Source organism: Cyphomyrmex costatus, unplaced genomic scaffold (assembly GCF_001594065.2).
Source record: "Cyphomyrmex costatus isolate MS0001 unplaced genomic scaffold, Ccosl1.0 scaffold205, whole genome shotgun sequence".
NCBI classification, from domain to species: Eukaryota; Metazoa; Arthropoda; class Insecta; order Hymenoptera; family Formicidae; genus Cyphomyrmex; species Cyphomyrmex costatus.
In genome coordinates this window covers 627,589-655,269 of record NW_017276095.1, presented here as the reverse complement: position 1 = coordinate 655,269, position 27,681 = coordinate 627,589, and the positions used below count along the sequence as shown (strand labels likewise).

At 33.4% G+C, this 27,681-nt stretch overlaps 1 protein-coding gene across 3 annotated transcripts; it reads left to right on the top strand.

Annotated features, from left to right (window-relative positions):
* Positions 1-1,374: 1,374 nt before the first annotated feature.
* Positions 1,375-27,681, top strand: LOC108773414 (endothelin-converting enzyme 1). Of its 3 annotated transcripts, none has more exons than XM_018539220.1 (17): positions 1,375-1,688; positions 9,858-9,950; positions 18,341-18,405; positions 19,623-19,801; positions 19,964-20,209; positions 21,197-21,402; positions 22,201-22,377; positions 22,787-22,885; positions 23,288-23,432; positions 24,347-24,561; positions 24,918-25,094; positions 25,174-25,336; positions 25,452-25,500; positions 25,899-25,966; positions 26,091-26,227; positions 26,329-26,493; positions 27,275-27,681. In XM_018539220.1, the coding sequence occupies exons 2-17, from the start codon at positions 9,939-9,941 to the stop codon at positions 27,449-27,451; spliced, it is 2,280 nt and encodes a 759-aa protein (XP_018394722.1). In that variant the 5' UTR covers positions 1,375-1,688; positions 9,858-9,938; the 3' UTR covers positions 27,452-27,681. The 3 variants fall into 3 exon arrangements, with proteins under 3 accessions (XP_018394722.1, XP_018394721.1, XP_018394723.1); XM_018539219.1 differs by having other exon boundaries at positions 18,341-18,408; positions 27,275-27,680; XM_018539221.1 differs by lacking the exons at positions 1,375-1,688; positions 9,858-9,950 and adding an exon at positions 15,853-16,053 and having other exon boundaries at positions 18,341-18,408; positions 27,275-27,680.

Here is a 27,681-nt window from a genome sequence, read left to right as displayed (position 1 = left end):
AATCCTTTTTACACGCTTTAAAACATCGGTAATCTATAATAAATCAATATACATATAATGTTGCAACGAACATAATATTTAATTCACTGTATTACACTTTGGTGGGCTGAAGTCTCCATCAGTTGCACGCGCAGCGTCTTTTGCGAGGGTTTCTTTCGGCATGAATGTTTGATTCTCGCGCCTGCACATCTCTTCGACTAGCTTAAAATCTTTATCAGCCACAACATTTTTCGCGAGTTCCTTTTTCTTTTTTTTTGACATGTGGCCGAGCGTGCACGCGACACCCACCGCGGAGACGAGGGTACGCGTGCTAGCTCTACGCGACCCACGCGCTCGCGAGGCCGAGGGGAGCACACGGTCGGGTCAAAGAGGCCAAGATAAATTGCAATCTAATCCGCGGGAGTAAGCCGGGGCCAATTACGATTCGTTGTGCGTCCACAGGAAGAGAGGAGTGGCGCCGTGCCTGGGGTACGGCGCGGCGGCGTGATGTACACCTCCCGCCTCCGAGGCCTTGCGGCAAATGCTGACTGTAAAATCCGCGTCTCTTCTTTTAAAACGCGCTGTCGAGGAAACGCGAAGATCTACGACGTCGACCGATCAGGATCGACGGCAACTCTTCATGGGGTGCCCGCTTGGAAAATTGTCTCATTTTATTTTATTTTGCGCAACTTTATATACTATTTTTTGAATAATTATACAATGATTTTATATGTATATGTAATCTCTAATAATTCTTACAATAAATCAAATTATTATTATTATTGTTGTTAAGTGAGTATTATTTAAAATTGTTAATAGATTATGTACTACTACGATAAATCGATACGACACACTTTAATATTTATAATTAATTAAGTAACAAGATTATGTAAAAATATCGAGAAATAAAGTAAAATTGATCGAGGCATAAGAAACATAATATAAAAACTTAACGTTAATTAGATGAAAATAATCATAATAAAAATTAAAAAATTTACTTTCAACGTATGTAATATTTATTAATTTTTTAATGTAATAAGATTACTAAATAATATACAATAAGATATTTGAAATAATTATAGAGGAAATTCTATAACTAGTTGAATATATGTAATATGCACTACTAATTTTTTTTTATTGCGTTTAATACACGTACAGTAATAAAAACGTCTAATTCAATTTTGAAAAATACTAAAACTAGTGGGTACACTGGCAAATTTTTTCTTGCAAAAAAAAACTGTCATAGCGTTCTGCACGACGGTCTCGTTGAACCGCACACCGCGCAATTCAATCCGCTCCTGACGGAACATCGTGGCGCGGAAATAGTGGGGGATTCGAAGATTAGAGTCACTCCTCCGCAAGCCGAAACTTCAGTTTAGTTTACTAACGGTCCTCGAGTCGTATCCTCCGCTGCAGTCGGTACACGAAAACGTACGCGGCTGCCGAAAAGTAAAAAAAAAGTTTAACATCGGCGAGAGAAAGAGGAAAAATAGCGAAGCACATGCGAGTCACGAAGAGATGACATGACGTGAAGCGGCTGCGGCGACACAAAAGAAAACAAAATCGCGAATCGAGAGGAAGAGACGTATTTTCGCTCGTTCTTACGCGCCGAGTCTATTCGTTTCCGACTGGAGGATCCGCAGAGGGCACGTAGAACGAAATATTAATATGCGCTTATGAGAAGCTTCATCGAGGGAAGCTGCGAACAGGTGAGTGCTGATTTGTGGATGCTTCGCGCGAGATATAAAAGAATTGACGTTTACTTTAACGATGTAGATGAACTTTAATTCTGCTTTAACTTAAGCCAGGGAATACAGATACACAACGCATTTTTTCATCGTGTAGAATACTTGCACTGAAAAAGGTTTACTAAATTTTAATAATTATTTGAATACTATTGCAGAAAAAAAATGTTTGATTGAAAATGTACAAACCAGAAAATTTTGATTAAATCAATCCGAATTCCAATTATCTCAACTAGAATTTTCTAGTTATGTTTACTAAAATTCTCTCTAGTTGAGATAACCGGAATTCAGATTGATTTAATCAAAATTTTTTTATTTGTCCATCTTCAACTAAACATTTTCTCATACTAACTGAATGTTTACATTTATTAAATATTTATTTGGTAAAAGAATCATTCATTTGATTTAAGCATTATTTTTTATTGAGTAAATATTTATTTATTGTAAGTAAATGTTTTTAGTTTAATAAATTACTAGAATTGCACCAACAGAACACAGAAAATTGCTGATAGTTCACTAAATCCTAAGAAATTTAGAAGAAAAACATTAATTATGTGTTGCAGGCTTTATTCTTTATCTTTTTCTAATTCTTAGAAATAAAAAGAGATGAACAGTAAGTTGATTTACCAAAATTAATGTTAATCTATATTAGATAGAATTAAATGAGCTTAAAATGATCTCTTAATATTATTCGATCTTTTTGATTAAAATGGAAATATAGTAACTCGACAAATTTTTACACATGCATATTCAATTTTTTTATATTACATTATTAACTTTTAAAAGTTACGTTACTTTTGACAAATATTATAATTTATATTGTAAAACATCTTTGTAATTGGAAGATTCTGGTTTTACATTTATCCTAGTATTTTCGGATACAATAAAAAGAAATGTTTAAAAAATTTTGTAAGATAGAGAATAAACATTTGTAAAAAACATTATGAATTCTATGCTATAATTCCTTTTACAAACATTGGTATATAAGATTCATTTATTACGCGAGATGTGTCCATTAAACTTCCCAGGAACGCACGTGATGTATGTACACTAATAAACCAATGTTAAATTGGCTCACACATTTTCATACTCACGCAACGCGGATAATACGCGCTGAGAGGTCGGAGGTCTATTTACAAGACGTAAACTTCTCTAATCTTATATACGTATTATATAGCTATAATACCTATTGACAGTGACACAGTTTAGCCGCACTATCGTACCACTCTACTAAGTTTTCTAAATACATTATCACAGTACATGTGCACAAATTTGTGCTTACATAAAAAAAGGCGAATTATCGTGACTCTGAAAATTAAAAGTCTTGACATTACATGTAAATATTGACCATTGATTGAAACTCATCAATCAACAAAAGTAGCGTCAATAAGCTTTTTTTCTCTCTTCAAGTGATTTTGCATCTTTGTCAGAGTACGCGTAATGCCTTCTTACTTTATTTGATATTCAACGATATTTGCTCAAATCTATATAAAGTTAGAGTTTATCGAAAATGTTTTGTATAATAAGAAATGTTTAATGTTGAACTTTTTAGCTATATCGTTTGACGTCGCAGGGATTATTATGCTCGTCTTGTGATTATTGTTTTTCGATTCACGTTCGCTCAAGGCAACGCTTCGACAAATACGCTTAAAATTAATAGGAGCCCTTCGTTTCTTTAAATTCCTGAAAATTTTTGATACACCGATCAAAATTCCCTTCTCTTGAAAAGAAGTAGAATATGTATTTAGCGTCTCAAATATTAATTTTTCTTCTCACGTGATTTTTTATTGGAGAGTTTTTGTGTTATAAGATGTGTGTTATAAGACGCACCAGGCTTGATCTAATTTCAGATGTTATAAAGAAGTTGCGAAAAAAAATATATTTGAAAAAATACGCGCGGCGTAAGATTAATAGTATATACCTTCAACACAAAAGCGTCTCGCCGGTACTAAATTACCACATCTGGCCGGGTGCCAGAGTAGTGGGTGTATCATTTCGTTTTAAAGAAATTAAATTTCGGATTTACGCGAATCTCGCGATGGAAAACGCGTCTTAACGAACGTAACGTCGCGTTGTTTCTTTTTAAGTCTCTCTCTCTCTCTCTCTCTCTCTCTCTCTCTCGCGCGCGCGTGTATGTGTGTTTATGAATAGATTTTAAAACGGATGCTGCACATCGCGGCCCTTGTGCGTTTTTCTTCATGCGCCCATACAAAGAGGTCGTTTCTTTCAAAAATTCTCCACGCGAGGTTGTCTGTTTATATTCTTAACATCCTGTGGGCTTCTATAAAATTCATGTGTCCGCGAAATATTTTCGAGATAGCCTCGTTCTCCTAACGAGCGAACGCTCGAGTGTCAAAATTAAGTTTTCTTGTTTCAAGACGGTCATATAAAAATTTTGCACTTAGAAAAATTAACTTTCAGAAATATACAATAAAATAAGTCTAATTACTTTATTATTAATGACAAATCCCACAAAACTTTATATAGTTTATATATTTTAAAAAAAAATTACTTTCAATGTAAAAAAGCAATATAATTGATTTAAAATGATTGTTATTTTACTATTTGTATTGGTATATGATAAATTATTTTTTATTTAACTATTATAATTTAATTGAATTATTTGAAATTAATTTAAATATTAATAAACTAATAACATAAGAATTCAACAATTTGACTAATCATAATGTTAAAAAATTGATAAATCTATTTCTTTCATGCATCAATTATTATTTTGTTCCACTTAGTCGCTTGAAAGTCCACGATGTCCACAAACGCTCTATTTCATATCCGGATAGCAAATTCATGGTATCCGCAGCTGTGGACATTTTGTTGTGTAAGAAATAACTGTAGTCATCCAATTTAATATTGTATCTTCAAACGCCAGCCGCGTTAAATGATCGAAGATGAGTGCAACGCAACCATTGCACCAGCGATTCCTCTGCGCGAGATGCGTAGCGGCAGATACGATTAGTAGACGCGAAATCGAAAGCATCATAGTACGAGAGCAGGGTCGGATCTAAACGATAACCACAACGTGTCGTGAAGTACGAATCTCAAGGACGTGCGAGTGGATTGTTCATCGTAGACAATAATTATGCAAACGCAATTTAACGACTTGAAAATTAACCCCTTCATACTCGGCGTATATATATTATAATGTACGTCAAATTTGGAAGCATTTCCGTTGAAATTACTTAATTCTATCGACATCATCTAAGATTAGATACATATATACATATATATAAAGTATATATACGTATATATTGAAAAAATAATTCAAATTTCAAAAAAATTAATTATTTATATGAATTACTTATCACAAAGTAGTTTTACATATTAAATTAAAAAAAATTAAAATTTTTTTTAATATAACTTTTTTTTTCTAAAATTTTTCTAATAAATGTTTTTAAGCTAAATTTTTTATTTTAATTGCTCAATCTAATTCAACTCAATCTAATCTAAAGAATTAATCGGGTTGTACAAAAGGATCGAGCATGTAGATCATATACAAGATATAAGAGATCTATGTAACAGATCTTTGTAACAGAACTAGAATACGTATTGTGGAAACTGGAAATTCAATAAACGGATATGAAGCTTGAAGCATTGTTTCTATTCACAGGCGTACATCTATTCAAGCAAGGGGGAAGGGGAGGTTGCCCCTCTTCCCTAAATTTTGGAGGGAAAATAATTAAATTGTGAAAATTATTTTTACGATAAAAAAAATTAAACGTTTATTATCTAATTCGTAGCTCATACATTATTCGTAAGAACATTCGCTGAAGATCTCGAAAACTGGCTTAATAAATATTTAATCACTGTCATATAGGGATATGCACGTTTAATTCTCTATCTGTCTTTATTAATTTCAACCATATATCCTAAAGAAAATTTGAATGAAGCCAAAACATATAAATGACTTTTACTTATAATAATTTTTTTTTATATTACAAAATCATTTTTTGGTGCAAGTATCGCGCTCGACTCTTATTTGCTCTTTCTTTTTCAGTCACGTTGATTACTACGAGTCCGATCAATATTTATTATTTTAATGTAAGTTTCAAAGAGAAATTTTTCTTCCCTACCCCTTAATTGAAATCCTGAGTACATTCATGTATCTATAGTGATGGAATTTTAAATCTTTCTTTAATATTTGTTTTCATTGCGACTAAAAGAGGTTAATCGATTCAGATATTTTCTCGGTTCTTTTTGCTGTTTATTAAGCAGGTTTTCTTGTTTACGAAAATAATAGTAATATTTACTGTTGTGCAGTATCTATAGCTATTTGTACTTACATGGAAAGATTGATTTTATTGAAATATTAAAAAATTTAAGTAGATATAGATTTGAAAATAATTATTTTGTTAGAATAATTATGTAAAAGAACTTGAACATAATGATAATGTTGCAAAAAATTTTAACAATTTTTCTAGCAAACGATTTGAGTCTTACATAATAATTTTAACAGTCTGATAAAACTTACGTTTACATATGTATTTAGTTAAATTCTTTGCTGCAATATTATAATTCAATGAGAAATACCCGCCACGAAAGGGACGTGTTTCTCGTAAAAAAAAGACGTCCAGAGCTGCGTTCGAAAATACTACACGAGTGTCTCTAAGTATCATTTTATCTTTGTTGTTCATCGAATATTAAACAAAGACAAACTGATACTTGGAAGTACTCGGGTAGTGTTTTTGAATGCAACTCAGAAGGTCTTCAAAAAAGTCTCGGTGATCTAAAGATTTAGGACGCTCGCTAAAGATCCGAGTTCGATTTCGACCGAGGTAATATTTTTCACAATAAAAATTAATTATTTAAAGACTTTAATACGTCAATTAGCATTATTAAGATCATTCTAAGAAGCGTAACAGCATCGAATTGTTAAATTGCTAGAAAATTTAACTCGTGACATTTCTGCGGTAATTCAAATACATAGTAATATATAATAAGAATATAAGGTATTCCATTCTTAAGGATGCATAGTCGTCTTGAACATGGCGGCTGCCCTTTGATCAATCAAAACCTAAATTGTAAAAAGGAACCTGATTACTACCATTGTTATAGCAGTTATAGCATTGAGTATACCACTAACTTTTGAGCAAGCATTTAATTGGTTGTTCTAATTCAATCTGCCACCATTATGCGCAATGAAATACGTTATATTTCCGCATTACGGTCAGTAGAATTTGCATTTCAGGACCGAAAAATTATTTTCGGCGCGCAATTTACTAGAGGACTTCATACTTATGAATTCATATAGAATTTATTTTATTTACTATTGGTCGCGTGTTTTATTTGGTGAGTCTCTCTTGAAGATTTCCAACTTTTCCTGGGTGTGCTTTTTAAATCCCTAAATATTTTTCATCATAACTTTATTTTATGTATTTTGAAATGTTATGCTAAGCAATAATATGTTAGCAATAATTAATAAAACTGGATTAATTATTAAAGTATTGTGTCTAATGTTGCACCAATATATCTCTGCAATATTTCTCTAAATATTGCAATCTTTCGAAACAATATTGCTGCAATATTGCTAAAATATTTCATGCTGCAGGGGTATGTACGTATAAATATATATAATACGTAAATATTATGTGCGAATTCACGGAGTAGTAAATTAATACATAAAATCTCTTTATTCTAAAATCTTATGTTGTATAATTAATAAATGTATTGAAAGTATCTAAGTGTTTTATTCTTCTAGTTCTAGTATCTGTACTTGTACTTAGGTACATTTTCTTCAAGATACTTGTGTGCAAAGCAATAGATACTGAAAATAATAGAGCACGAAATATACAATATATAGTAATATTATTGCTCCGTGTGCATGCAGTGTTTCTGCAGCGCCGATCCTGAGCGAGAGCTAAGCTGCGTGCAACACGCTTTCATTGATCCGCTGGGATGCATCTGATTTAATAACGATCTCGACGATTTCACGACGCTATTTCGCGGCACAAAAGGGAATGAATCGCCACGCGATTAGACGTGTAGCATCTTTTCCGCGCGGCTTAACCCGTTAATCGAGGTAGATTCTCTCGTTTTCTGACGCTCATCGCTGAACGCTTGGAGAATGGAATATGAGAATCTCTCGTGCGATATTCCTAAATGCATTTCGAACCAGACTTCGCTCTGGAAATCCGAGACGGTTCCAGTACAATCCGCTCTGACGTGAAAAATTGTTTACGCGATAATAAAATTTCAAGCGCGTATCATCGTAGATCGCTCGCGCGTGTCTGCTCTCATGGAAACGAAAGCGTTTTGAGAGACAATCGAGCCATCAAGCGGCGCGCGATTCGTTACCCCGTTAATGTGCCATGCCAATCCTAGAAAGGTAAATCATTATGAAAGTGGCGGGCACATCCGCGCTATCAACGTCCTCACATCCGGTAAAAGTCCCATGTGCGCTCATCCGTTTCTTATTTTTTTAAACTCTCGGAATTTACCTCAAAACTAATGGCTCATCTTTTCGTCGAGTCAATGTCCGAAATCATTGTGTACCGGTGACGCGCAAGTAGGGTAGTCGAGTCTTGATTAGTCAATTTTGAAGTATTACCCTTCAAATATCGGGACGCAACAAAAAATCAAAATTTTTTATTAATATACGTTGAATTACAAAAACACCTTATATTATATTAATTAAATTTAATAAATTAAATGTATATATAATAAATAGTATATATAATGTATATATAATAAATATATATAAAATAATATATAAATATATATATAATATATAAATGTATATATAATATATAATAATAGTATATAATAAGTAGTATGAAATTTGTTATTCTATCGCTATTGTTATTTCCTTTTTCGCAGGGAGGTTTTTGGAAACTCCCTCTAAATGGAGAGATATTAATGTGCTTTTAACTAAGCTACTGTATCTCGGTTAACTTCAAAAAAGTCAAATTAAAATTTAATAATCATCGATAAAATGTAACTAAATTGAATCAAAAAGTTAAGAGTCTAAAATGTAACTAAATTAAGTGAAAATGAATTAACTTTTTAACTTAGCGTTACCCAACTCTGATCTACTACTGTAAGTTAATTACAATTAACTTAAACCTGAGGTTGGTGGAAGAGATTCTTAGGTCCGGTTTTTTATTTATTAGTTGATATATAATTATAATACAAAAATTTATTTTTTTTAAATTATTTATTATTATTTTTCTATCTATAGTTAATTATTGAACTGATAGTATTGTAGTGAATAACTTTTAAAGTTACCACTATCAAACCATTAATTTAGTAATTAATTATTATAGTAAGAAAAATACAATTTTTATATTGTACATTATATTTATACATACATTATCATTAAGTTAAATGAAATTAAGTCCAACTCACAAATTAACTAGGTAATGAAAAGCTGGGACTTAATATATGTACATAACATAACGATCAATTTTATGTTAATTTACATGATAAATCGAGTTAAACGGCGCCTTGCATAGGATATTTTTTTCACAGGATATAATTATTTTAACGATTATTTTAAGAGAAACACATCAAGAGAAAATAAAAATGACTTTATTTTTTCATTATAAAAGTCAAAATGATAATTTTTTATTATAAAATTTAACTGTCTATTGACGCTAAGAATTGACGCAAAATAAAAAATTATTTTAATTTTTTTGTTGATTTTTTCCAATAAAAACAAGATAGTGTATTATGCAAATCATATAGTATTATACCAATTTTTTTTATATTTAATAAAAGCATAATATACTAACATGTGCTTATCAGGTTGTGTAATTTTTTTGGGATAAAGAGCCGCAAAATTTAAAACGTTTGTTCACCTTTCTGTGCAAGTACGTCGAAATAAATTGATCGTGAATGAAAACTGAATAAATCTCATCCAAAAGGGAGAAAAAGAGTTCTCCTCGGAAGGTAGACGACGACGTTGCATCTCATTTTCGCGTTGTTGTGTTTCGTGGAGGACAAATCGTGCGAGCGAGTGTCTTCACAAAGAAATCGCGAACGAAGAAAGAGAGAAAAAAAAAGTCTACCGTGTTCTGTCATTCAATGCAAAACAGGTGATTCACCAACCGTCGTCGGATTCGCGCCTGATGAGACGCGGGGACACTTTTGAAAATAATAATTCGTCTTTTCCTTTTACAGACACGTCGGTTGAGAGAGTAAAAGATCGAAGGACGGGAAGATAGAGGCTAAAAGGACGGGGACGGCCAAGAAGACGCGAGGATGAGATACAAGGTGAGACACGGTGTACTTCCTCATCTGAGTAATGCTGAAGGAGACAAACGTGCCGATAGGGACGGGGATAAGACAGATTCAGGCGAGCCATTGTGCCCGACTGTTTCAAGATCCTATTAAAATTCAGCTGACTATTCCTTAGCTAATTTGATACCGGCTTTTCCTTTCCGGCTAAAACGTAAAATCCACAGATTTATTCATCTTGCAAACACGTGCGCGATTCTTCAAGATTCTTGTGCAACGTAATTGCAGACGCATCGATACGAGAAGATTTTGCTTTTTATGTTTAGAAAATGAGATGATTTATATTCTTTGATTATTTCTTTCTGACATAAAAGTCACAATCGTGTGTGATTAAAAATCTTATTTTTCGAGCTGCAGGCGTCGCGCAAACGGAATCTTCCATTCGTGAAGTTACGTCGTGAATGAAAATTAAATAAATTAATCAAATTAATAATTTCATTTAATTAATTAATTAAATAAAGTAAAATTAAATTTAATTTATTAAAAAAATTTTATTTAAATAAAATAATGTAGCTCTCAATAATAATATATGTATAAATAAGTCAATTTATTTATACATAGTTTTCCAATAAGTTTTAGAACAAAGAAAAGTTTCTTAGGTATAGCGGATAACGCGGCAATTAGACTTCGCGCTTCTCAAATGCTGTATGATACTTGAAAAACACATATTTTTTAATTATTGGTACTTAAAAGATCCTTATTGTCATGATATATTATTGTAGAAAATTGATATTTCCGTTGATTTATAAATTATTCACAAAAGTGGAATATTTTAATAGTTGAATGTCAGATAGAATATTTAAGCATAATATCTTTCATTTTGTTTCGAAAATATTTTATCGGCATTTATACTCGAATGGAATGATTATTCGTGCCATGTGCAAAGACGCGGATCAGCGGGGGATCGTGCAGTAAGGTGGTGCCGACAGATATTATAAAATCGTCTTCATCAAATCGAAGAGCGGTACTTGAAATTTGACGTAAATCCTACGTTCACGTGTTAACGGTCTCGTTTCACATTCGTTTCGCGTCGGAGGAAGCCGACGCGCAATTGAAAGTGTGATTTATTTAAATTGAATTCTAACTAATGAATAAACGTCGAAAGGTTGTCTCGCTTCATCGACTTTGTCTGCGAGAGACGTTTGTCCTCGCCGGGAATAACGAATTATGAACTTAACTCGCGGAATTCGTTTAACGTTATCGGACTTTGCCGGAAAAGAAAAAAGAGTTCAGTAAAAAGCTTGATATACGTCGAATGACATAATTATAGGAGTGATCGTAATTTGCGAGTACAGCGCTTCGTTCCACCTGTGTTAACAGTTTCCTTTTTCGTCTATCGTCTCACTTCGTGCCAGCATCCGCGTACATCTCATCGTTTCTCTCGACGGCACGTGTGCCGATCTCTACATAAAACATAAGGCATCTACGCATCTAAACTGTTTTATCACCGCGTACGAGATGGACAAGGTGGGGTGATCCAATCTGCGCAAATAGTTGCTACTTGTTTTACACTTATTTTGATGTCACGAATGGAAATCACTGAGCAAAGTGCTCGCGCGATGCTAATTCCAAAAAATGATCTTCGAAGTATAATACGCTCGCAATTTAATTGAAAGTGCACTCATTCGATCGCTTTTTGGCAAAGAATATCAATCTTGAATCATTCTTTAATCGAAACGATATTGTGACTTTTCTAATTTTTGTCTTTATTGGAAAGAAATTAAATCAAACAAATATATTTTTGTCGAGATTAATTAAAATGCGTTATAAAAGTTAATTAAAATATGTCGCATCTCAAAAGTGGAAAATAGTTTTAAGGATCTTCTTTAATTCTTGGATTGATTTTTAACGACGAACTTGTAGCTACTGTATTTCAGATTTGCAACTTTATCGTTACATATTAAATAAATTTTATTTCTGTTCGATTGTGGATTTTCGACTTGCAATCGATCAATCGATTTTTTTCTTCGATTAAATCCAATTAAGAGGAAAAAGTAAACTGCCGTGTTCGATTATACTTCGTTAGAAATCGCAAGTAGTCGAACATTGCTGCAGCCAATTCTGGTTTTCTTACTTGACGGAAAAAGAGGTCAATCGCGTGCAGGTGAAGGATAATTAAAATAAGACCAGTTGCTAACATCGAATATCACATTTTATTCGTGCTCGAGGCAGATAAAGCGATGCCATTTACGGCGATTATCTATTATCCCCTTTTACAACATGACTACGCAGTTCACGCATTTTTTCCATTGTTTTTTTTAATCGAATGGTTTCTCCAATTAGAAATGATTATAAATACACGCTGCAGGTAAAAAAATATACTAACGAAAACTCGAATTAAACTATGATTTTGACGCAGCTGGCTTTTCCGATGTTTGGACAAATAGTTCAGATAATTTTATCAAGTTCTTTTTCACATAAACGGTTGTGTTTATCCTCTATTTCTCCCTCGCTGTGATCCGTTCGTCTTGTCTAATCGGCTCGTTCGCTATCTATGCGATACGGGTCGCACATTGCCTCCGTATTCCGGCGAGATTATCATAGAAGTGATTCCTTGAAAATAAAGCGGAAGAAGTGGAGCGTGCAGGCACGATTTGTGAGCGACCGGCAAGTTGAGATTCGCTCGAGAAATTTAAGTCAATGGTAAGAAGAGCATTTGAAGCAAATTCTATAATGAAGTCCTTCGTCGGAAGCTCGTTAAGCAGCGATTACAGCTCGCAAGTCTCAATCACAGTATCAGAAATATTTCTCAAATATCAGTCGCTTATTAAATTGACTAATGTATGTATAAACGGATTATCATTTGTTCTCCGTTTTGGTTGAACTACTTATGTGAAGTAGTTAAGAATCTATCAAGATCAGCGAAAGCCGGAACGACGAAACCATACAATCTGGCTCGATCAGAACTGGAAAAAGAGTCTGGTTGCATTAATTGGAATTCTGGTTGAATCTATTACATCGAATTTTACTACTTAAATATTGCAGGATGAATTTGTATACACATTTTCAATTCTGTAAACCGCGTGCCGAAATCTTTTCGGTCTTGAAACGCAATCATGAGCAGAACTATAAAGTAGTAATATTACATATTAGACTGACAAGAAGCAATTTAATAATTTTGATGCTAATAATAACTAAGCATCTTAGAAGGATATTAATAATTAAAAATGCTAATCTAAGCATCTTAAGAACTGTAAATAATTTAATTTATAGCGCCAAATATTGCCTCAGCTAAAATTCAAACTGAAATCTCCCATATTCCGTATTGAATCTATATCTACAACCCTGTAATTGAGATAGAACTAGAATTTTTGATTAGTTTGTTCATTTACAACCAAAAATTTTTCTCATCGAATGGGATCCATGAAACCATATAAGATTTTGCGAAAAGAAAAAGAGAGATTTATAGAATCTTCTCCCGCTTATCTTTTCTCACCGCGCGAAGAATTAAATGGATTTTAAATGGATCAACTTTAAAGTCGGGAAACGAGATCGGGAATAATTTCAACGAATATATGCAGCTCGAAGTAAAAGAGATGGAGGAAAAAATGATACGTATTGTGTATGGTCATTGCTGATGTCAGAAGTCACTGACCACCTTTGCTACTGTAATTGTATTATCAACTAATAGGGTGAGAATGGGTTTCAAGCATCAACAGCCCGACAGGCATTTACGACCTCCTCATATTTGTGTCGCTGATAGGATCCTCTCAATGGAGCATTCAGGCGTTCCATTTGCGAAACAGCAGAACACACGAGGCTGTGTATGGCCCCCTTACGTGTTAGTTACTTTTAAAGGTAGTCTGGGCGTCAACTTCCCCGACGATCTACATTTTGCAACATTAGTAATCGATTAAAAAGTAATTTTACTGCTCGCTGGATTTATCATTATATATATCGGACTAAGATTTTAAATGCTATTAAAAATAATTATCGCGTTTTTTCGAACGTCGTTGAAGGATTCTTGGCCTCAGAATTTTTCAAGAGTTTGGACACCATCCGTTAATTATACACATACTTTTAGGTAACTGAAAAATGATTTAAATTTAATAATATATATAAACATATTAATTTAATTTAATTTAATTGATATAAATATTATTATTGTGTTATAACAAGAGAGTAAGATAAAATAAATAATAATAAAATGTAAATCTTTTTGCAATTTGCCTGAAATATATGGTGGATCGATAAAAAATTTAAACAGTGTCTAAATTCTCACTTCTAGACTCTTTTTCTCTATCTGATTTTTTTTAATCTTTCGAAGCTATTTTTCGATGCGATGTCATTTTGATATAAGTGGTATATTAAATGCATTTTTCACAGAGAAATTAAACGAATGAGATGTTACGGCACGTTTATGATGTATCTTTTTCTGTCGTATCTTTTTGCGTGAGAAAATCATCTAAGAAAAATACACTCGCCTCTCAGAACAGACTGCGAACGTAAACGAGAATAATGAGTCGGTCTCGTCAAGACGTAGGAGTCTCTCGGCGAAGGGAATTCTTAAAATGACAACGACCCACAATACGCTGGCCAAATTTCTAAATCGAGCCGTTTATTTTGGAAGTGGCACAAATTACAAATATTTGTACAATTAATTTACGCGCTTGCATAAACTGACGCTGGAATTTGAGAAGCTTAATTCTCTAATGTCTGTTTCCACCAATGCAATAAGTTAACTTCAATCTTAATTTAACTTGTATATGTGTTTCATCTTTTTTTAGTGCCGATATCCGTTTCTACCGATGTAGGTTAATTTTAAATATCGGTTCAACTGATTCTTCATCTTTTTCAATTAGTTCTAAGAATTAGAAAATGATGGAGGATAAATCAAACCGGGATTAAAGATTAATCTATTGTAGAAACTGGCATGATACATGAATAAGTAAGCCTGTGGTTACGTTTCCGTTTTGCATTTTTTTTTTTATTTCCACGAATCGTATAATTTCGTTGAAATGATATGGGAAAAAGATTGAATTATGTGCGCGCGCTGGGTTCTAGTTGTTTATCGCTTCGCTGTCGCATCGGGCAGGATCTATTAACGTAACGTGAAGCATTAATTACGCGATATCCTGCAACAAGACAAAGGTGAGGGGGACCGACGCGAAGCATTATCCCGTCGAGAGGTAATCGACGATTCTAAGCAAAATCAGTCATCGTCTCGCCAGCGATTGCGTGTAAAGACAAAAGGAAGAGGAATTCTTCGCGATGTGCGAACGTGAGCCAGTTCAGCGAGTACTTCCTCTATCGAGACAAATTGCGATACCGTCGCCGTGAAATCCAATGTCAGACGCGGTGCTGTAATCGCTCGCTTGGTGGAATTTATCATCTCAGCCTTTTGGATCGACATTAAAATCTTACGATGCACAAGGACAATATCGGAAGTAACGTTGGTCGGATGATAATTATCGGAGCGTAAGGACGCGAATCGGAAGTGAACGATGAGGCCGATGACAATTACCGACTTGGCCATCTACGAATGAAAAACGTTAATCACGATGAATGTCATTTTCGTATGTCCTTAAATTTCCGCGATCGATTTTTTCTGCACTACCATGTGACGAAGCATTCTCGTAAGAACGATTGAACGTGGGGGATAATGACAAAAGCGAAATAAACATTCTATGACCGCGTATTACTACTTGCATTAAGTACGATCGTTAAAAATTAGATTAATTGTCATATAAATGATCAGAGAAATAGGAAGAGGAGATAATATATATATCATACTCTGTTCTCCTGAGAGAAAAGATTTTCCATTAATTTTTCTTTTCATATAATGGATTAAACTCCGATTTATAAAATAATATATGGAAAAAACATTTCATGAATTTCTAGATTCACGATCCATTACGGTTGATTTTAATCGATTGCTGAATGCACAATAAATGGCTCTTTCTCCACTCAGACTCAGGATCGAGCTTAAAGGGAAAGAGAGCTGAAGAGAAATAGACAGAGAGAATAACTAGAAATAATTTGGATTCGTGGTGCGATGATATTGTAAAGAATCAGTCTGTTTCCTCGAACGGAGGAAAGGGAAACTAGAATAAAGCAGATACACACACACAACGATTGCGTAAGTTCGTATGGTTTACTTGACATATGAGAATAGAGAGAAAGAGGGGGAGGGGGAGAGAGGAGGGATAAAGAGAGAGAGAGAGAGAGAGAGAGAGATAGAGAGAGAGAGAGAGAGAGAGAGAGAGAGAGAGAGAGAGAGAGAGAGAGAGAGAAGATAAGAAAAAGGCGTCGGCGTTTCTCGCATCAAGCTTGCCGATTCGATAGATTGAAGCACATAATGGAAACATTGTTGGAGTCGGACACCCGCCGATGTGTCTGCACCATACATGGAAAATCGGATTCTCGCATCTCGAGTAAACATGAAGCTTAGAACCAATTTCAACAACGTCAAACAACATCAATCTTGTTTATCTGAATTCTTTATCTACCATTGTAATTAATGACATAAGAAAGAAGCAGTTAAATTAAAGCGAAAAGCCATTAATCTACCTCCGTGAAATCTGTCTTGAAAAGGAGAGATTTACTTTCTCAAATATTAAAAATTCTTTTTAGATTCGATATCTTCTGATTTGTAATACGCTTTCAATCTTAGAGAAGCGCATGATCTTAGAAATCTTGGAAAATTATATTATTCGAGTTAATAATACGATAGTAATGACAAAAAAATCTTACAAATGTATTAAAGTTACATCGCTGTCTGCATTAATGACAAAACGATAAAAAAATGTATAATCATTACAATTATCGACGATGAGAGAGTTAATAAAGTAACGCGAAACGAAAGGAGATGTCTTAGAAACATGCTTATGTTAATGAAAATAATCAGAGGAGAGAAAGAAAGAAGAAAACCAGAGACTGCTCCATATTGGAATCAGTTGTGTCAATTTTTTTTACTTCATTAACTTTAAAGTGTTTTTTTCTGACAAGATAAAAATCTATGATGGAGTACATACACGAGGAACATTTAGTTGGCCATAATTAATTAAAGTTGATGAAGCTGAATGGCTTAGGAATTAGGTCGTCTTGAAACCATTATTTGTTTTCAGTTTGATGAGCCACCGGAATATTTTATTCGTCAATATTAATTGAAGAGTGATTTAGGATTATCTGTTTTTACTGCCTTGTCAAAAAAGGTTATCTTTCATAAAAATGTTTGAAGAGCTGTCCGATATTAAACATAAAAAAACGAAATGCTGTTATGTCAATTAACTCCAAAAGGATTTTAATCAAGTTTATCTTATAACATATAATTCATTATTCCGATATATAATGATATAAAATATCTCCTCGACCCGATAGAATTTGTGTACGGAAGGACAATGTGCGCGTTTTATGAGATCGTTCTTTCCGACCTGTTTCACATACGGCGTAATTATATGGCGGAAAAGAGTGGCTATATTACACGGTTTAAATCGGCGAGGTATCATCATCCGGAGCCGTGGCGTTAAAACCGTATAATCGATACGCTCACCTTGCCCCAAAATCGGTGGGATTAATTCAGTCGTTATTCTCCTCGCGCTGAATATTCTACCGGGCGATCCGCATCCCATTAAATCCGCAACCGTCGAAATCGCTATTCGCGATAATGACGTGGAAAATAAATGAAAACCAATCAATCTTACGTAAGATCCAGAAATTAAACATCGAGGCGCACGAGAACGCTATTGTTTGCACGTCGTTCGCATAGATCAGCGTTCTTTCATTTTGGTATACTCTATTTTTAAAGTACACTCTGTTCTCATCGAATATCGTTATAAAACAAATCAGAGATATATTTATCGCGCTAAAAAAAAGAGAGAGAGAGAATTTTTCATTTTGCGATGTCAATACAGACACTGCTATTTTTATTAAAATTGAATTAGTACTCACAGCGTTTTAATAGATAAATAAAGATCTTTCAAAACCTTTTTGATCTTGATTTATTTAGATTCAAAATTTTCTACGAGGATTTTCCAGAACTTTTTTTCCCTGCTTAGAATGCAATTCAAGAAAAGCGAGTTATTTGTTTTCATCAGTAAATTCGCTCTCGTGTAATCACTTCAAGGTCCCTGCAGATTACGTTATGCGAGATACATCTGTTTTAGTCGCACTTTGATCTCTTGCATTTTCATACACAATTCACAGCACGAAGCGCAGAAATCAAGTCGTAAGATATTGCTTCTTTGTTAGATCAAAGCTTCGCGGTGCGCTAACGTCTCTCGTTACTTCGGAGTTAAATACAATGTTGCATGTGCAACGATAAGCACATATTCTTTGACAGCACGCTCGTTAGCATTAATAGTGTAAATATGAAGAAATGGACAAGCAATTATTATGAAATATATGTCATTATTTCTCTTTTGAAGGTGAATGACCCGGAGGATAATGAGAGAGATATGGTAGAGAACGCGAAAGGAAACTCGGACGTCTCGTGGTAATAAGTGTTCGCTTTACTTATAAAAAAAAAGATCAATAACATTTATTTCTTTCCTTTCTCACTTTAGACTTACTATTGGTTGCTTATACTAATACTCTTTCATCATGCGTCTATTAAATATGAAATCGCCTTTAAATACTGTTTTGTGAAGTCTTTCAAAAGTGGCTTATGAAAAGCTTATTGCAATAACTATTTATAATCCGTTTAAATCGTTCTGCTTTTCTTTTCCTCCAGTTCTGTGTTTGTCATATAATTTAATTTTGCTGATTTGTTTCAATGGTTTATTTTGATATATAATATCAAAAAAGCAAGCCTTCGAATATCAGTTTAAAGAGCGATTTGAATAATTTTCTACAAATCTTTCTTTTAAGAATATATTCTTTGTTTAATAATTTTTCCGTGTAGAAATTTAATACAGAAAAGTTAAGTGAGTAGTTACTTGTTTTGAGTATTAAGGATGTATTTGTCAAAACATTGTCAAAAATATAAAAATTTTATAGATTGTTCTATTTTATAACGTCTGAATATTTTGTGTCAAATTTTAGGACAATTCTCATATTGGTTTAAAAGTTATTTAATTTTTTTTGTTAATCTTGATTTTTATGTAAAATCGTATTTTGCAGTACTTATTTATAAATTTGTTGATGAAGTAACATTAAGAATTACATCTTAAATCAAACATGTACTGATCAAACAATAATAAATATTTGTGCAAAAATTTATTTAGATCCGCTTATTTATTTAAAAGTTATTTACCTAAAACTGCAGAAAAGTATGATCGTTTTGCTGTATAAAACCATTATAAGTAAAATTATTTGTTGTTTTGTTTTTTGTAATGGTTTTAGAGCATATTCACGCGCTAATATCATTAAAATTTTTTAAATGATATTGGATGATACAACTTGTTTTCATACTGATTATTTGATTAATATTTTTAGCTGAATATTGTACAGTCAAAACATCCTTAATAGCAGTAACAAATAATTACATTTTTGTAAAAGTTTTTTTATGCATTTTGATAAAAAAATTCATCAATAATAGTAATGCAATTGTTACATGTATGAATAATTTATATATCTATATGTATATACATTATACATATATTGTATATATTGTACATAATATCTATATGCAAAAAGTCATATTGTATTACGTTGTTAAGTTTTCACTTATCTTATTGTTGTTGGAATCTTTCCATTGTTTTTCCACAGGAATTACAATCAAAGAGATGAGAAGAAATCAAGCGGGAAGGAGATGCGGCTCGTAATAGTCGTCGGATTGTTAGCAGTTACTGTTATCGCTCTTATCGTAGCACTAACTTTGCAGATGGCAGTTTTTCACAAAGAAGAATACAAGGAGATGTGCCAAAGCGAGGAATGCATTAAGACAGGTATTTTTTTTTATCAATGTCCCGTGATATCTTAAAAAAATATAAGTAAATTAGAAAAACTCTTCATTTGCATTTGAAAGTGCCAAGATAATGTGTTTCGTTTAGATTATGATTATGCTGAAATGCGAGGTGATTTTACGATATTTCCTTGTATTATCATAGCGGCGCGAGTGATAGGTGCGATGAATAGATCCGTGAATCCTTGTGAGGATTTTTACAATTTCGCCTGCGGCGGATGGATCAATAAACATCCGATTCCTCAAAGTCAAAGCTTTTGGGATCAATTGGGTTTGCTTAGGGAGAAACTTCTAGAAAATTTAAGGATGTTACTTGAGGAGCCAGATAAGACAAATGATCTCAGGCAGGTGAAGCTGGCTAAAGCTCTTTATCGAACTTGCATGGATGTCGGTAAGTTTTAAAAATTAAATTATTGAATGACTTTTGATGAAATGTCTTGTGAAAAAAGAAGTTTTTTAATTTGCAGGAAAATTTTTTGTAAGCTATTTGAAAAGAAGTAATTTATCGAACTTCCGGATAGATATGCACTGTAACAATAATAGTTTTATACAGTTCCTAAGAATAATATAAAACAAATTGATTTAGGAAGATCATAAATCAAGTTTATTTATTAGAGAAAAAATTTTCCTGCAAATTAAAAAAAATTCTTTTTTCACAAGATATTTTCAAGTAGATTTAACTAGAGTTTTGGATTACCTTCCACCAAAGTTCCTGCAGTCAATTTAACTAAACATTTTTCTCCATGAAGATTATAAATCAATCTTACTATTAATAAACTATATCAATTCATTACGAAAATACGAAGCATTTCTTAATATCGAGGATAAAGAACGATTATTTCTCCACTCGAACCAATTCTTTGTAAAGATTTTCCTTCGTTAACTCTGGTATAATGTACTCGCTTCGATAATAATTTATTCATTAATTATCGTTCTTTCGTGCAAGAACGGAATGTGCGTAATTGCATTTACATAAGCGTAAATTCGAAAGAATAAACTCATCTAACAATATATGTTGCCGTTTGCATTGCGACGTATCATTACTGTAATCAATAACGTAATCAATAATAACGTAATGAAATGAATTGACTACTTTATTAGCGCGAAGAAGTAACCGGATCTCGTATCTGCCTTCGAATGACGATTGCAATTGTAAATTGGAAAAACCAAGCGTGTAAATGACTTAAATACTTAGATATAATGATTGCAAATCTTTTCCGTAGAAAATGGAAATAGCAATAACGTTACGCGCAATTAAAACCAGGCTGGCTTTCAATTTTTAAATCATAAGTTTTATCATCAAGGCTGCAAATATACATTTTACAGCCTTGATGATAAAACGTATGATTTAAAATGACGGAAAATTATTGGATTGCAGCGAGTGTCGAGGCTTTAGGATTGGAACCTATCTTTGAGGCACTTGGTAGTCTAGGTTTGCCAAAGGAACCACCGATGCAGGATAAAATACCTTCTCTTGATATATCGAGAGTAGCTGGCATAGCGCAGCGAACGTTAGGTTTAAATCTCTTCGTCAATTTCTACATCAGTGAGGACATTAAGGATACTACGAAGAATGCGATGGTGGTGAGAATAAGTCCGAAGTGTTACGAGAATTTTGATAAAAGAAAATTTAGAAGATAACCGAAAGAGAAAGAGAAAGAGAATCGTTTAACGATAAAAAGACATAATTCTGCGAATGCAAAATTCAAATTGAGATGGAAAACAATTTTTTAAACAAAAAATTTTTTCTTACATAAGAATTAAAGGCATACAGGGGATATTTTAATTTTTTTCAAGATTTTATTAAACTATATTTTTGTGATATCTTGATAGATGATTTTATTATCTACTTGAATAAAACAAAGAAATATGATAGTTACGTCTTTTAAACATTGAATAATTTAATTCGATGTACAATATAATGGATGAATAATGGCTCTTTGAGGAAAAATAATTGAAGAGCAGACTTTCAAAATGCATTTTATTCAAAATTTAATTTTTTTAGTTAAGGATAGCTTAGTGCTCATTGTTAAAAGACTCATATTTTTAGGTATTCTACGATGTTCTGAAAACATTTCTGCACCATTAATTTATGTGCTGAAAAAAATCTTGACATTGAAAGTATATTATATCCTTTACCAGAGAAACAAATAAAATATATTTGTTTAACATTTTTAGCAATCGTTTAGCAATTATATTGAACATTTTACATCTTTATGATTGGTAATTGTTGTTTTCTGTAAAGCGTTTTCTTGTGGCTGTCACATTTTCTGAAAATCATAAATTTTGCATAAAACACATTTTTAAAGTCTGCTTCTCTCAATTTTTTTTCTGCATGAAATATTCTATACTTCTTCTCCTAGAGAATGAAATTTCTTTTAGATGGAGCAAGTATCCCCTGGATTCAGTGAGCGTTACTTATTGGATCCACGGCGTTTTCAGTCGGAATTAATGGAGTACAAAAAATATATAAAGTCCATGGTCGAACTAGCGGGAGCTGGTAATATGAGTGCGAATTACGCAAACGAGATTTTAGAATTCGGCACGAAACTTGCCAAGGTAAGTGGCTCGTACACTGAACTCGCAAAATTTTGATATATTTATTCTAAGCTCACAGAATATCCCGCGTGTTAATTTTTAATATATATTTCTTACATTTTTATTTTATGCTTCTTAGTAATATTGTAAACTATTAATTAAAAAAATCTTATTATCGCTCGATTTAGACCGTTTTTCTTTAAACTTTGCATTGCAAAAAACGAGCGACATCTAATCATAATAAATATTTTTAAATGCAACGCACTTGCAATTATCTATTAATATGTTAATTATGATAGATTAAAATTTTAGTAAAAAAGTTAATAATCAATTAAATGTCCCAGCGGCTCTTAACGTCGATTATTCAGCTTCCAATGTAAGGATAATCGCGTTTCCAGGAATACGTTTAATTCTTTTGAAATTCGTCCAGATCATGGCAACGAACGAGGAGCGACGTGGCGAGAATCATCTACTTCACGAAATGACGATCGACGACCTGCAACAACTTACCGATGTGCGGGCGCAGCAGGTATCACTTTATTTTTTCAATGTGATAATATTTTATGGACACCGTACATGATAAATGACTGATTAAATTAATATATATTAATACGAGACTGCGATATTTGTATTTAAACGAGCAACATTTGGAAACGTGTAATTTTCATCAAAATTCTGATTAAGATAAAATTCAAGAGTTCCGTTGATGAATGAAGTAATATTTAAAACCTTACAAGACTATTATTGGAAAATAGTAAAGAAATTAAAGTTTATCATGATTCTTATTTAAAATATCAATTATTTTCAATTTTTTAACCCATAAATGTACTTGTATATTTGTTTCCCTAAGTCGGGGTTGTCGACAAAAATTAAGCGTTATGATCCTCACTTTTATAATGCACGAGTGATTAAGGACGAGACGCTGTTTCAGTGGAACTGGACGAAATACTTGAAGGCCGTGTTCCAGAACACAAATGTCACGATAAATCCGACCGTGGATCGGGTTCTCCTCGTAGACTTGAAGTATTTGCAGCAATTGCCGCTTCTGCTATCCGTCACTCCATCCGCTACGATAGGTACGTCCAATTTCGGCACCCTCGTCAAACCGAGCGCGATTGACACTTGGGGTAATGCGTGCTCGTCCAATCTGCAGCGTATATTGTTGCTTTTCCACTTGCGTCCATTTACGTCCGCTGTGTAAGAGAAAAGAGGAGAGAGAGAGAGAGAGAGAGAACTGTGTAATACGGAAGCATTCTCTTTGCATCTATGCTACATACATATATTCGAACAACTTTCGCAACAACCCATATTTGACGTTTTACCGCAATTTCGTCGTCAAGATGACGATAGCTTGTTTGCTGAGATGATTTTCGTTAATCTCTCTCCTCCATGAAATAATAAAATAATTGAATCCTCAAGTAGAATAACTCAGGCTCAAAATTGAGATAACTTTGGACCCGATTGTGGACATGCGTATTGTGTAGGCATTTTTTCAAATTTGAACCAAAGTCCCGAATAGGCTAAAGTGACTCTATTTTATGAAAATTGAAATAACAAGTATAATAAACTCATTTGCTAATAACGTTATAAATGAGAAGTCTCGAGTTGTTCGAATAAATTTACATTGTGATCATAATTCCCTTAAACTTCTCCTTTATTTGCAAGTTCGTCCTCGAGTACTAAAGATTGTTGCAATGAAGACGCTTGGAAGTGTCGATAATCCATGACGGGTAATATAGGATATGTTTCTACACCCAGAGAAAGAAACCGTATAGCGAGAAGAGGTCACCGAGGTCGAAATGCTATCGGAAGCTGCACCGTATCTGCAGTAATTATAAGTCCGCGATTGTTTCACTGCGTTAAAACTAACCGATATGTATAATACAATATAACCACAGTAATATCAGTGTTAAGACAGTCGGTGGTGATTACGGTGCCGATAAACAACGTACAGCGATAAATAACGTTAATATCGAGTCGATTTTTGTAGTGAGATACGTCTGGTGGAGTGTGTACGCGACCGTTGCCCCTCTGACGCTGCAGAAGTTTCGCGATCTCGGCTTCCAGTTCTGGCAGAAGATCTTCGGCCTGAAGGAGAAGACCCCGCGCTGGAAGGAATGCACCGGCAATGCCAACACGAACTTCGGCATGGCGTTGAGCTACATTTATGCGCAGAAACACTTTAATGAACAAGCGCGAGAAAAGGTACATGATGCGCGATTAGTATTTCTGAAGTATTGGAAAGATAAACTGTTTTTGGCAAACTGCAGCCCATCATCTGTTTAAATACATAATAAACGTATTTATTTTATTTGTATTTATATTATTTTATTATGTAATTTGTTTATTTTTTATTTTATATTAATCAATATTATATCTTTGTGGCTTACAAAGTTTGAAATATCACTATCTGATCTCTTTTTTTCTATCTGAAGAAGGGGTTTGTGTCGATCTCTAATTTACGAGATACCCTAAATGCGCAACTGTATTTGTTATCCGATTTTTCCCTAGCCATTATATTGAGGATATAACGATGATTCACTACTTTTCATGGTGAACAGGCGTTAGAAATGCTGCTGGATATCAGGGCTGCGTTCGACGAGATGGTCACGGAACTAGATTGGATGGACGCCGGCACGAGATCTCGAGCCCATAAAAAATTGCACGCGATGAGGCCATTCGTAGGATTCCCCGACTGGATCACGAATCCAAAGGAATTAGACAAATTTTATGAAGGAGTGAGTTTTTCCTGAATAGCTTATTTACTGGACTATTTACTAGCCCAGCTGCGGAAACTGCAATGTTTGATCTGTTTAGGTAGAGGTGATCGATGGGAAGCTGTTCGAAACTTTGCTCAAACTAACGAACGTGGCGATGAAAAAAAGCCTCAATAATTTGCGTGAGAAGCCTGACAGAAGTAGATGGATATCGTCAGGCACGACAGTAAACGCATTTTATAGCGCGATATTAAACTCAGTCAGTAAGTGTCTTAATATTAATTTTCTAATTAATTGAATCCATTTCGTCGCTTTACAAAAAACACCAATTTAAATTTATTATTCAAAATTTAGAAAGAATACGTGATGTTTTTTCAGCTTTCCCAGCTGGTATTCTACACCCCCCATTTTACGGTAACGGACTAGAGTACGTATAAACTTATATTTTACAGCTAAGGCAAAATTGTCATCAACTCATATTTTACTCGATCAGTTCTTTATACGTAACGCATAATCCTAATTGATTTGTACGCAAAAAGATTTTGATATTTTACATCTGTGTCATATTACACTAAAAAAATCTGTATGATAGATTTTTAAATGTATAAAATTCATAAAAATTATTATTAGTAATAAATATTAATGATAAAATTTCGGCTAATGATTAGAAATGTTAATATTTAATTATTTTATTATATAATCTTCTTGTAAAAACGCTGTCAATTTCAAATCATAACATAAAGATATGAGTTTGTACACACGCATACATACGAAAATAAAATTCTTTATCATAACCGCTAAACTTCAATAATCCGTATCGCACAGATCCATAAATTATGGCGCTATAGGGGCAATTATGGGCCACGAGCTTACACATGGTTTCGACGATCAAGGTGCGTAATCAGTGACGTGATGTACGTTGCACAATATCGCTAAACGGTCATTCGTCTGCTTTTATCTCTTCAGCGCTAAAATGCCCGCATTAATATCTAGAATTATGCGAATTTTCTGTGTTAGGTCGCCGGTACGACGAGAACGGCAACGTACGACAATGGTGGAGCGATGAGACGTTGCAACACTATCATGAAAAAGTACAGTGTATAATCGAGCAATACAGCAGTTATCATTTGCCGGAGCTGGGCGATAATTTCACGGTGAGCATCTCGTGATAGCAACGTGTCTGTTTAAAATATCAAGAAGCATGCCAAGGCGCCGCTCTTGCGCTTAACTATTTGACTTATCTTCTGATTTTTAGGTGAACGGCATCAATACCCAGGGTGAAAATATCGCCGATAACGGTGGTATCAGGGAGGCTTACAGAGCGTATCAAAGGCTGATTGCACGCAGTCCGAATCAGCAAGCTCTGCCTGGTCTCGTTGATTATAGCAACGAGCAATTGTTCTTCTTAGGTTTTGCACAGGTAAAACGAAACTTTTCTTGTCCTGTATATATTGCTATTTAAATACATTATGAAAACTTTACACACGCACGCACACATGTATTTACATATATATTTAATATTATATATTATTATATATATACACAAGATGTTAAAAAAATACTATTCAGCATTTATATGGTAAATAGTGCACACCATACTGAGAAAAAAAACCTTAGTGATCTAAATAAAGTAGTTTTTTATGTAAAAAAAATCTCAGCTTTCTAAGTAAAATATTTATTTTAATGTAAATACTTAGGCTTATGAAGAAAAACACTTTTTTTCGGAAATTCAGTGCTTTTCCGGTATTTAAATCAATCGAGATTATTTTTATGTAAAAGTTTAGAATTTTTTACATAAGATGTTGTTATTTTCATATTTTTTAAATATTGCATTTACTATGGCGCAAAAAATTCCAATAAAATTGATGTTTTTAAAATATCAAGAAATTGAAATTAGTACCAGACGGTTTGTTTTAAGGAGGAAAAAATACAGGTCGTTGTATTTCCCTAAAGAACACTTTTGCGAAGTATGAACACTATCGGAGATATAGAATAAAATGTCTAAATGAGAAATTTAGAATCATTGAAATAACGATTTTTTTCTCTTGTCAAATTAATAAGAAATTAATTTGTAATGAAGATCCATTTAGATACAGATTACACTCGCGAAGAGATTTACACACAAAAATTATGAAAATTTCATAATTTTTTCTTACATATAAAGTAAGAGTGAGTTATAAACACTAATTTTTTTTGTCAAGGTCTGGTGCGGCAATTATACAAATGGATCATTGAAGTCTAAGGTGATAGAAGGAGTCCACGCACCAAATCACTTTCGAGTTATCGGCACGCTGTCGAACAATGCCGAGTTCGCAAAGGCCTGGAAGTGCCCGCTTGGTAGTCCAATGAACCCATCGCATAAGTGCATTTTGTGGTAGATATCTTCGTATAATTTCGAGCAGAATGTAACGACGCCTAGAAACTGTTATCTCGTTCAGGCCTAATCTTTCTAGTATAGAAGAAGGCGTTGATACAGTGATAAGTATAAGAAATTGTAAATAGATTGATTTTTAATTATAGAAACTAGTAAGTGTAATTTATTAAGCACTTAGACGTTCTATTCATACTCGTAAGCTTATGATGTAAATATCACATGGATGAAAAAAAT

Bases quoted from the DNA above. Each gene is read 5' to 3' on its own strand.
- LOC108773414 (XM_018539219.1), top strand. The intron at 19,802-19,963 runs GTATTTTTTTTT...GTATTATCATAG, and splicing joins CGAGGAATGCATTAAGACAG to CGGCGCGAGTGATAGGTGCG. The intron at 24,562-24,917 runs GTACATGATGCG...CATGGTGAACAG, and splicing joins ATGAACAAGCGCGAGAAAAG to GCGTTAGAAATGCTGCTGGA.